Source organism: Fusarium mangiferae (genome assembly GCF_900044065.1).
Source record: "Fusarium mangiferae strain MRC7560 genome assembly, contig: FMAN_scaffold013, whole genome shotgun sequence".
In the NCBI taxonomy this organism is placed as follows: domain Eukaryota; kingdom Fungi; phylum Ascomycota; class Sordariomycetes; order Hypocreales; family Nectriaceae; genus Fusarium; species Fusarium mangiferae.
The window spans coordinates 618,810-630,812 of NW_024573933.1; the positions used below are offsets into that span (position 1 = coordinate 618,810).

General features: G+C 48.8%; 4 protein-coding genes across 4 annotated transcripts; 3 read left to right on the forward strand and 1 right to left on the reverse strand.

The window, feature by feature from the left end:
- Positions 1-742: 742 nt before the first annotated feature.
- Positions 743-1,470, forward strand: FMAN_00220 (uncharacterized protein; the record flags this gene model as incomplete). The annotated part of the gene is made up of 2 exons (XM_041822043.1): positions 743-865; positions 970-1,470. The coding sequence occupies 2 exons, from the start codon at positions 743-745 to the stop codon at positions 1,468-1,470; spliced, it is 624 nt and encodes a 207-aa protein (XP_041687764.1).
- A 667-nt stretch (positions 1,471-2,137) lies between these two features.
- Positions 2,138-2,673, forward strand: FMAN_00221 (uncharacterized protein; the record flags this gene model as incomplete). The annotated part of the gene is made up of 2 exons (XM_041822046.1): positions 2,138-2,207; positions 2,318-2,673. The coding sequence occupies 2 exons, from the start codon at positions 2,138-2,140 to the stop codon at positions 2,671-2,673; spliced, it is 426 nt and encodes a 141-aa protein (XP_041687765.1).
- A 1,346-nt stretch (positions 2,674-4,019) lies between these two features.
- On the reverse strand, positions 4,020-5,058 carry FMAN_00222 (uncharacterized protein; the record flags this gene model as incomplete). Its single annotated transcript, XM_041822047.1, has 3 exons — positions 4,020-4,533; positions 4,586-4,748; positions 4,803-5,058. 3 exons carry the CDS (start codon positions 5,056-5,058, stop codon positions 4,020-4,022), a joined length of 933 nt encoding a protein of 310 aa, XP_041687766.1.
- Positions 5,059-10,705: 5,647 nt separating this feature from the next.
- Positions 10,706-11,834, forward strand: FMAN_00223 (putative thiamine repressed nmt1 protein; the record flags this gene model as incomplete). The annotated part of the gene is made up of 3 exons (XM_041822048.1): positions 10,706-10,740; positions 10,789-10,891; positions 10,944-11,834. 3 exons carry the CDS (start codon positions 10,706-10,708, stop codon positions 11,832-11,834), a joined length of 1,029 nt encoding a protein of 342 aa, XP_041687767.1.
- Positions 11,835-12,003: the final 169 nt, after the last annotated feature.

The window sequence follows — 12,003 nt, forward strand, 5'->3', positions numbered from 1 at the left end:
TACGGCATTACATAACCTTACGGGAGAGATAATAAACCACCCAAAAAGAACGCTACGGAAACCAAACACCTCAGTAAAATCAGGCAGCCTAGATTCTAAAATAGAGGAACAACGTAATCAACGCACTCAGAAGAATGCGTCACCTATGCCAAAAAAGCGCTCCTGAAGGAGCCGGCATGACTAGTGCGGTGTGTGTCGTGCAAGGGACACCACTTAGACGGAGACCCGGAGCATCATATAGATCGGAGACAGGGGTGCGACTCGACCAACTGCCCTTTACCTAAACCAACCCGACCCAAAAGGTATCACATCCCATGGACGGGAGCCTGGCAGTGCGGCTCGGCACGATACCTCATGCCCACTGTGGAAAATGGGGTCCGCGATAATGGGCGGGCTCGCTCACTACAACACTCTGTTGGCTTGGGTTGGGATCGGATTGGATTGGATCAAGTCCCGTTGTTGCCTATAAGACCTCTACCTTGTCCACGGACGCTCTTATACCAGATGCCTCGGGGTTTAAAAACGCCACGAGATGCTTTCCATTCAGGCAGAAAATAAAGAGCAAGACACACAAGTTCCATCCAAGCATATCTACACTTGAGTCGATATACATACAATCAGTTGCAAGAATTCAGTTGCCTATTACCACCTCTCCTATCCCCTTCTCTTCTCGCCAATCGTTCTATGGGCCACCTAGGACTCCCTCACTTATACCAGTCCGTTATCAGAAACAGCAATAGCCATGTTTGGTACTTGGAAGTACGATCCAGAGACGGATGAGGTCCAGAGCGTTCGCAATGGCTTCGACCCTGTCACGGCCCGCTCCAGTTCCCACCAGGCTTGCGATCGCTGTCATGAGAAGAAGGTATGTCTGCAGAAGCATTGGCTAGCCCAACAAGGCTTCCTAACGCCAAGATCTTTTCTCGCCCTTTTCGCTTAGAGCTTATTTGCTGACGATGTCCTGTATAGCTTAAGTGCAGTGGAGACAAGAATGGCTGCGAACGATGTCGGAGCAATGGTCTTCGCTGCGAGTACACACGCTCCGGCTCCAAGTCTTCCAAGAAGAAGAGCAGTCCTCGCAAGTCCAACGATGGCGATAGTCCATCGAGCTCCAGCTCCCGACGAGGGGGCAGCTCGTCCAAGCGCTCTAGCAAGCATCACGGACACTCGTCCCGAATAGTCACGTCGGGAGACGAAGCAGGGGGTGTTCTGAGCCAGTTCGACTTCTCACAGCTCAGCCCTGAAGATGGCTTCGATCTCAACTTGCTCTCGAGCGCTGACCAGAGCGCTGGAGGCTATGCCACGGCTGGACCCTCGGGAGACCAGTACAGCATGCAAGGCTATGACACAAACTACCAGCAGTGGGATGCATCAGGGTACTCGCAGGGCTACTCGAATGAAGCCTGGGGCGGCGAGTATGACCAGAGTGCTTACACCCATGATCCGCGATACTATCACAGCGGACGCTAGTCCTGGGGCAAGGCTGACTCGGGAATATCTTAACGACATCATGACGGAAAGTGTATGATTAAGCTTTTTTTTTTGTTTCACTTCTCTTTATACCCCGTTTTAATCCTGTTCGTTTCTTTTCTCTCTTTTGTTAGAAGCATTGTTTAGCAACCCAATTTCATGTTTATTACACTTACATAGAACACAACGCTTGGACGGACTGTCATTCCTTCTGATGGCAAGGCGCACACAAGCTATGAATATCGAATGTTTTTCCGTCTCTGATGATGTACGATATGACCTACCTGTTTCGGGTGATTATTACTGTGGCGGAGCGCAAGAGCTAGAGCCCAAACTGAAACGTTTCGGCCCCAGAGCTAAAGGGAATAAGAATAATAATAGAAATCGCGAACCGGAAACAACGTTTATGCACGGGGGGAGATGACTTGTCCACTGCATTGCATGCTGACTCTCCTCGTGTTGTTCGTGTTGTTGGAGGAGACATGTGACCTTGAGTTCTAGGTAGAACTGGAAGTTGGAGTTGAAATGACTTAGTCATCATGCACGACGTCACAAATTGACCGGGGTAGCAAAAGAGCTGCCAAAGCTTTTTGCATCACGACTCTAAGCTCATCGCTAAGCGCCAATTGCAACAGTTGCATTTCTCACTTGCATATAATTCGCAAAAATGGCGAATGAAGATCCAGTGACGGCGGTTAAATCAAAGTCTGTTTTCGACTATCTCAACGATTGGGGCAGTAAGTCACTCACTCGCTCACTGAACCTTACCATTCATATTTCCCAGTATCAGTGCAAATGCTCTTGTGACTCAGGAAAACAAGTTATAGACTAACATTGAAAAACCCAGCTGCATCTCTCCCTCCATCTCTCCTAGCAACCCTCATCACCGCTCTTCACGCGCGGCCCCCATCCCTGCCCCTCTTCATCTTCACACCTCCGCTGCTGTTCTCGTCCTACCTCAACCTGTCCGGCTATCCCACCGGCAGTGCTGGCTTAACCGCTGCCTGGTCGGGACTGTACGTGCTGTTGGCTCTGCGACGACGTCAGCCTTTCCGTGGACGGTTCTCGGTCCGAGGGGTCGTGCGTGGCACGGCTATTGGATTGGGGGCCGCGAACTGCGTTGCTGGCGGTTGGGTCTATGCCAATGGTGATTTTGAGAAGGACGAGAAGGCCAGAGTGGACAGGAACCGATGGGGGAACTAGGCTTTGAGTTGTGTTGGCTGTATGATAGGTGTTGTACGATATGTTTGTTGGATGTCAGCGCGGAATGGATTATAGGAGCCGTTGGTCCGGCAGTTGGGTGTGTTGGTTATGAATCAAGATGTATATGCGTCACGAAAATGAACATCTGTCTATCAATTTCACATGGCCAGGATAACAAACTAGCGCCAACAAACCTCATAATGCTGTAACCCTTCGTCGTGACTCATAAGTCATCTCCCATATATCTGAGACAAAGCAAATTACTGCGCAACATCTTCTCATAGTAGAAACTGCCGGTCATGAAGTTGCAATGCTTCAAGACAAGGTCAGATCATAAGCTCGTTCCCGAATGTCGACAGGCATCAGGAACGAGCTTACCACCAACAATTGGTTGCAATACGAGACGGCGAGGCAGATTTACATAAACCAAAGCAACCCTGGCATACATGATGAGCCCATCATCTAGAACATGCAGAATGCTCCTTTTATAAGCTGGAGTGGTAATTGAGTCAATTCCCATGTTGCTGCTGTGGCTGACCCAGGTTGCAGCGACACCCAAATATAGCATCACCAGCCCCAATCCTACCCTGTGTTAGTCATGCTGTCCAAAGGATCATATGAGTCAGAACGATATATATTGAAGGGAATGCGATGCTTTGCCATCGCACATAGGAATTGAGAAAGACAACTTAGGCTTTCTCTAACTTTACGGTGAGTGATACCTCAATTTTTAGCCCGAGACATAAACTCAAGCTAGACTCTAATCATGGGAGCAGTGTCAGCATCGCACGTGTTGGAAGTCATAAATGATAGCACTTTTTCTTCTGCTATTTTACCCAACGCCCTGCTATCCAGGTATCATCAGTAGGTATCTATTAATACAGTTCAAACCCTGTATTCCAATGCGCCTTTTGCTTCTCCTATCACATCAACAGGCAAACTCGTACCTCTGTTGAAAAAGGGAAATCTCCAGCCCAAAGTCTAGCATTCAGTGCCTCTCCATTTCTTTAGAATAAAACGCCAGTCTGGAAGACATTCTCAGCCCTTGATTCGTCTCCCAAAACCCATACGGCCCTTGCCGTCAAATGCATAGTAAGTCATGAATAGAAAAAACCTCGACACATCTGGTTTTCGAGTGGTAAATATGAAATCCTTCTCTTGGTGGCTCGGACACATCGTCGTCGGTGTCTGCCGAATCGAGGTTGTCATAAGTAAAAGGAAAAGTATTGGTTGTACATGTGTAGTTTGTGAAAAGAGCTTTTTCGTGTTCGATTGAGCTTTTCGGAGGATGAGATGGTCAAAGTTTCATCAGGATGTCAGTATCGGCCGTCGCCGACTGGCCATGGTCAGAGAAGCAGATGGTCAGGTCTTGTCGCTGTGCTGAGTTTTGATCCTGACATGAAGAACAACAGCAAGACGAAGGCTGAGAGGAAGACGGCTCGAAAAAATGTGCGAGGTTGAAACCGACTGCGATTTTTGTAGACGTCTTTTATCATGCTGGGAATGGGATTCGAAATTCCCAAACTCGAGACCTGGAAGTCATCAAGATAGTTGACATCGCATTCACGGGCCTTTGGCTCAGCGTAGCTCTTGTACTCTGCCACGACGCTCTCGGCGTCCCAGCCGGCGATCTTTCGGACAACTCCGACAACGCATCCAGTTCGGTGCTTTCCGTGATTGCAGTGAATCAACAGAGGGTAATTTGACTTGTCGAGGACGATACTGAGGATAGCCTTCATTGTGCTCAGAGGAATGGCTTCCTTCTTGGTGCCTTTCATGTTGAAGACGACTTGTCGAATACCTTCACGCTGGACGAATGTCTCGAGATCTTGATCAAGTTCATCCTTCTTGACAAGCGTGCTACAACAGGTTAGCGGCGATGCCAAAAACGCATCATAATGGAGGCACTAACACAATGGTCTTGAGGCCCAGACCCTTGAGGTACTCGAAATCGTGAGACCTAGGAAAGCTACTTCGGTAAAAGCCTGGAATGACAACGCCAAAATTGTGAGGTCGGCCATTGAAAGGCGCTGTGTAGTCGGTTGACTGTGATTGATATGCCGATGTTGAGGAGGCTTAAGTTCGGTTAGAGATAGTTCACTAGGACTAGGTGATCTAGTGCAACTTACCACTCGAATTACTAGTTCTTGAAGAGGTTGATAGGGATGCTTCCATATTGACGGCAGAAAGGCTCCCAGATCGGCTGATATTTGTGGCATCGCGGCCATTGAAGAGGGCTTCCTCTACTTCCTGCATCGTCTCTTCTCTTGTGGAGCTTCGAGAGCCCTGTCTCGAACGGAATTGTGTGGCGTTGGGTGTTTGTTGGCCTTCTTTGGTATGCGTGGGCTCGTCCACGAAGAGTCGTGAACTGCGTTTCGAAGTCATATTGTCTAGGGTCATACAGTCTTGCTCTGATCCTCTAGGACTATTTCGGATGACTTGGTGATGTCGCTGTGATAGTAACCGTGATGTAGATGGCTGATAGATCGGATGAAGTAGGTGGTAGGTAGGATGAAGAGTGAAGTTGTCGTGGGGGAAGGCGGTTTGATCTTTGAAGGCGGGATGGACTTTTAAAGTCGAAAGATTGAAGTTGCAACGGTAGGTGGAATATGCAACCTATGTAGTAGTTGCAAGTGCTCGCGCGTTGCAAGTATCGGCTACAAGATTGTGGAATTCATTTTGGCGACGATGAGCTGAACAAGCAACTTCATTCGAGTCTGGGTGGGAGGCACGAGATCAAGTATTCAAGCGTGGGGGGTGAATCCTTGCTCTGAAGCAGGTCCCAGTCTCCAGATAATTTAGCTTGGGTCTTTGACAGGAGCTCGGTCAAGGAGAAGGAGAAAGGTTGGTGGTGATGAAAGGAAGAATGGGGCGAGACGAGAGAGACAAAAAAAGATGCCGGGCTTGCTTTGAAAGACAAGGCAAGGCTGTCGTGGGTTCTTGTCTTGTCTCGAACAAGGGTCCACCAACGGATGGATATGCAGTAAAATCCCGACGATGCCAGGGACTGTGACTGTGACTGGGACTGGGACTGGGATTACTGTAATCTGCTGCCCGGGCGGAGCGGAGAGGACTGGCTTCTCTCACTGCTGAGAAAGCGAAAAAGGGCGAGGAGTGACCGTAGTTGACCAACACACGACAGTAAGCAAGGATTGTCAGTGGGAAAAATCTGGTGGTGGTGATGATGGTTAAGTAGGAGTGACCTGGCCGAGATGGGGGCGACAGAATAACGACCAAAGTTTATGGGGGTGTAAGAAAAGACTCTGGGACGATGACGATATGTGTGATTGGCTCTCTTGGTACGGACTATACCCTAAGGGGAAACTCTATCGGCTGAGCTAAGAGGGCTAGGTGTGTCGGGGGTAATTTATCGTAGCCCGCGACCAGACACGGAGCAGCGAGTTCAGGGCTCTGGAGCCTCCATCACAAACTAAACTCCACTGGCACTCACTGAGATGGAAGCGAGAGTGAAAAGTCCGCTCGGAGATACCTACCTACACTGACCTGTCTTGTCTTGACTAGCTAGCTGACTGTACAGTTGTTCCAAGATCCATTGATTAACAATCGACTAGTCGTGACAACTCAAAGATCATCCTCTGATCAGAGACATTTTCCCACTCAAACGACTAAACCAAACCCGGGTCTTGGTTACACCGCAGACGTAGGCTGCACGAGTCTCGAAGTGAATGAATATCGCATATGTATCAATCTCCATGGACCACAGCATGCATATGTTTTCTCACACTCAACACGTTTGCGTTTCAAGGTTGTTCAGTCTCCCCGCGTTACCAGAAACTCTATCCAACTCTGTCATGTCATCGCACATGGCATGCTTCTTTTGTGGCTCTCTCTAATGTTTCTCTCGGTTGTTTTAATGCAAAAGTTTATACGGATATGCACCTAGCACTGAAGTTTGGGTGATTTGCCGAGGCGGGCTGTTTTCTCGGCCGTCGGCACGTAGCTTTCGTCCTAAGGTTTAGACATCCCACGTCCCCCATCACGATGCTGCATTTGATGCCGCATGCTCAAATGGAAAAAGCAGCAAAGCCATCGTGGAAATAGGCTGTATGTACACAAGAGGCCTAGAACCCTCCAGTCGCGCACCTCGAAGCCCTCGAGCCACATGGTGTCTCCAAGCCGCGCTCTCTCTCGACCAATCTCACTCTCTTTTGGGGATGACGATGACGGAGACGCACGTCCTTTGTGCAAGGTATCCCCTGGTCGGGGCGCATCTCCAGACGCGACAGCAACAGCTCGAAATATGATGACAGCATCAAGTAACGTCAACCGCCTTCATTATTTTATGCGTTATACAACAATCAATACGCAAACATGTCGCCTCTTTCTTTCTTTGTCTGTTTTACCCCAGGATCATCCACGCAGCGCAAGTCTGGAGTAACGAAGATCAAGTTAGAGTTTCCTGCCTCAAAATGTAATGATATTCGTGGGCTACCGCGCAAGGCACATTTCTGCTGTAGATCAGTAAATGGTGTGCTGCTGTTGTAAACGAGTGGATGTTTTTTTTTAGCAGAAGCTCATATGGGAAACCAATAAGCTTGTAGTATCTTGGACCCTTTTTAAACACAGACCGCCGCTCACCTTGGATCTGAACGCGCCGGTGCTCGTTTGATCCAGCTAAAAACTAGGTTGGTGTGTTGATCGCTTGAGCGACGCATCACCTATTGAGGGGTAATAAACGACAACGCAGCATTTTCTGGCTTGTGATTTACCTGGACCAAAGACGCGCTGTGTTTTGAAACTTTGCGATATTATAAAAAGAAACTGTGTTGTGCGTGGTTGTCTCCAAGTGATGTCAGTATTTGGAGGCGTGGCACAAGGCGCGGGTGAGACACGGCGTCGATCTGTCATGCTCGAGGTTAAACCTCCACGTAGCACAAATACGTATACGTATACATAGTGTTCAATATGCATACCGCACCTAAGATTCAGATCTTCACCTCATGAAACGTCTTGAAACCAACATCCAGACGTCTCAAAGAGACAAACGTCAACCTGTAGCTTTTGGGTTTCCCCACGGAGTGCAACCAATGATGCGCAGCTTAAGTCAGAGCTGTTTTTGGTAGAACTTGGCCCTCCAATGAGAGACTGAGTGACTTATTTTGTCACCCATGCTCAACACTTGTACCAAGCCAGCCCTGAGCCATTGCCGCCACAGTGATCATCATCGTAGCTTGGCGGATTCGGCACAGTCGGGGGGCCCTTGTGCATGTACAACCAGTCCCTGAAATGATGATCCATTCTGCATCATCGCATTCTTCTTTTTTGCCCTGCTTTGCAAATGTGCATGATTTTGATACAAATATCCTAATAGTACCTGACATCTTTTGCTTCAGAGTTTATTGAGTTACATTTTGGTAGGGCCTCATAAGCTTTCGTGGTTTGCACACAAAAATTTAAAATATTTTCTAGCTGTGAGCTGAACTGAAATGGTCTGAAATGGTCTGGTTGTAAGTGGCGGAAGCATGACGGTCGGACTCGACCGAACCACCGACCCGGCCGTAATTACGGCTGTATCGGATATCTCCCGGCGTCGCTCTTATGATACCGGCGTCAAATAGTTCTTGTTTTTTCTTGTCTTAGTAACGGAATATCGCAAGATTCAAATCCGATCTTATGCTCCAGACTCCGTGGATATTACCAATTCATATCTCCATCGTCCGCTATTCCCGACCGTCACGGGGTTTTCCTCTCCTGCAACGCACCATTTGAACATCTGATCGACGTCATCGCTGCTTACGAGACTGGTTTCGTCTCACTCCAGCCTCAATATCAGCCTCACCTAATAGGCGTAGTCATTACATTCTTCACTTTGCTTCTATATCTGGATGCTTTGAGATTATTCAATGGCATGCTGCCGTCGAATGTGCATCGCCCGCTTACACGCGACATGTCGTTTGCAGATACTCCCAACCACCAATCATTTTATCATTTGGCCTGGGCGTAACTTTAACTCATGGTCCGTGAACAGCTTGAAATGTTAATGTTTCGCGTCGCATCCAAGGTTCAAAGACTGGAAAGTGCTCGTGTGCCCGTATCAATAAACTGACACGGATACGGCATCATCCTAGATCGAAGCAGGCCTCAGTATACCAGGCTCTTCCCTGTCCGGGGAAGTCTAAGTCAAATCCAAATGTCTTACACCGCGCGGGATGAAGCTTTTGCAGGAACTTTCTTACGTACATACAGCTCTCGGTGAGAGACGCACATCTCGGTCGCCTATTTTAGGAGCAATCGACCTCAGATCTGTCTCAAACATGTTGGGCGTCAAAACGATAGGACAAGGTCCCACGTGAAGACCTACGCTTTTCGACACCGAAGATGCAACGGGCCAAGCAACCCGCGATATTGGGATCCTTGTGTTTCCTATTTGGGACACCGAGATCCCACGGTCTCAGCTCGTTCTCAGGGGAGAGCTCTGCCCCAGCTCCGGGTCTAGATCCCCGAGCCAATTAGGGAGACGGGGTTTGCGACAAGCTATTGCATCTAGAATTCCTTGTGTCTTGAGAATTTTGTGTGAGGCACTTCAGCCCTGTCGACGGCAGTGGAACATGCGGGCGCCCGGCCGAGGGCACGGAGCTGCAAGCTTTGAAGAGGGCCAATGGGGGTTGGTCATAGGAAATGAATATTTCGCGTGAATTGAATCCGAGAACCTTTTCTCCTTGTTGTTATGTGTGCTGTTGTCAGTTGATATGCTCAAATTGCTCAATGCTACTGCTCAGTCATTGTCATGCAGCTCCTTGTCTCCTCAATGGAGCATGTGCCCAAGACATTCAACGGACGCATGTTGAAAGAAGCTCATCACAACTGTTTCACATGCGAAATCAAATCGACATTTCTAACCCGGAAACATGTTTTGCCGAAGTACTTTCCTCAATCATCCATCGGCAAGTATCTCCTGAGCCGTGTAGTAAACGGCAGTTTCTTCGAAGCACACCGAATTTGCCGGCGGCTATAATGAGCATCATGCTATCGAAATGACAGGTTCTGTGAAGCGGGCACATATCCCAAAGTATCGTCAGATCATCTGTGAAGCTATTGGCAGTTCTCTAGCCGATATCTTGGTACATATGCAACTTGTTGTTGGTCGAACCGAGCTTCCGGTCTCGGTCTAATTGTATCACGATCGAGCAAAAGTGTCGTGAGATTGAAGTTGTGGGCCTACCCTGAACTGAAGCCTTGCCGCGACATTTTCAATATCATGATGTGAATAACGAGCGGCTCAATTTGTGAAATGATTCATTTCATGGTTCTTTTCTCAATCAGTTTCTTCAGGCTTCATGGGTGAACGTAATTCTGAACGTAACATGACCTGTTGTCATATCATGTTGACAATCTGCATAGAGTTGACCCTACTGCAAGACGCCCCACGACTTGAAATGTTAAGCCGAGCCGTGAAGCGCTCTCGAGGCCTCTATCACCAAAACTGAGCCATTTGTTGTTACATTACTACTCACTATTGATAACCGATAGCCAATAAGACCTTTATTTCCGTACAAATGCCCACATTACCATGACGTTGAGGTCGTGTAGGATGCATCAACCCCGCTGAGGGGTTGTTGAGGCATTCATATATCAAGACACATCCTCTCACTTTCTCAACTCTTGTTCTTCAACTCAATTATCTGACAATTGTCTTGTCTCAATCAGTAACTTTGTTTCAAGCACCACTCACATAACTTTCGGTACGATGTGACAACGCACGACCAAGGAGCAATGGCTCTCTTCGCAATTATTACCACGTATCAAGGTAACGTTTAAAAGAACGCATCCGGGTGTTCAACTGCCTCTATGCTCTGTGCCTCCCCTCATCTCACGATACATCTCACCCACCTTTAATGGTGATGACTGTGCATCGTGCGTGAGGACGGGCAGAGCAGGGCAGTTGATCTGAGAAATACCGGCGAACTTGATCTGGATAATACCAGCGAAAGGACATGCTTCTTGACATCCCCCCCTTTGCTCCGGGTGACCGGGAAACTAACCCTAGCAGTATACCACTTGATCTTTCATCATGTCGACTGATAAGATCACTTTCCTCACCAACTGGTACAACTGACTTGCTTTAGAGAATGAACTTGTGTTGACTGTTGTTAGGCACGCTACGCCTTACCACGCGCCGCTGTACCTAGCTCAGGCCAAGGGCTACTTTAAGGAGGAGGGAATCAAGGTTGCTCTTCTTGAGCCCAACGATCCTAGTGTAAGTGTTTGTTCTATGGTGAATGACGATCAAGATGCTGATGACCGCCCAGGATGTCACTGAGATCATTGGTACTGGCAAGGTCGACCTTGGATTCAAGGCCATGATTCACACTCTGGCTGCCAAGGCCCGAAACTTCCCCGTCCAGTCCATCGGTAGTCTTCTCGACGAGCCATTCACTGGCGTCGTCTACCTCAAGGACTCTGGCATCACCACCGACTTCCGCACCCTCAAGGGCAAGCGCATCGGCTATGTCGGTGAATTTGGCAAGATCCAGATCGACGAACTCACCTCGCACTATGGCATGACTCCTGATGACTATACCGCCGTGCGTTGTGGTATGAACGTCTCCAAGGCCATCATCAAGGGCGAGATCGACGCCGGTATCGGTCTGGAGAACGTCCAGATGGTTGAGCTCGAGGAGTGGCTCTCTGCCCAGGGCCGTTCCAAGGACGATGTCCAGATGCTTCGCATCGATGAACTCGCTGAGCTTGGCTGCTGCTGCTTCTGCACCATCCTCTACATCGGCAACGAGAAGTTCCTCGCCGAGAACCCTGAGAAGGTCCGCTCGTTCCTCCACGCCGTGAAGAAGGCCACCGACTTTGTCCTCGCCGAGCCCGAGAAGGCCTGGGCCGAGTACGTCGACTTCAAGCCCGTCATGGGTACCGCGCTCAACCGCAAGATCTTTGAGCGCAGCTTTGCCTACTTCAGCAAGGATCTCAAGAACGTCAAGCGTGACTGGGAGAAGGTCACCAAGTACGGCAAGCGTCTTGGTGTTCTTGATGAGAGCTTTGAGCCCAACTACACCAACTCGTACCTCGAGTGGACTCTCTCTGGAGAGTCTAGTGACCCTACTGGAGACCAGAAGCGTATTGCTCAGCTTCAGAAGGATGTCGCTGCCTCTGGTGGCTTCCACCGTCTTCAGGCTGAGGTCAAGGCTTAATTGCGCCCTAGGATGATACGAAGGAATATGATTTGACCTAGCGCAGATACATATCTGATACACTCTCTTTTGGTCTGGAGGAAGCTACAAGGTCACTCGTTTAGCACGCTCTGCCACACCAATATCAAGAAAATCCCGTAATTTTTAGCTCATTTACGTGAAGTCTGTT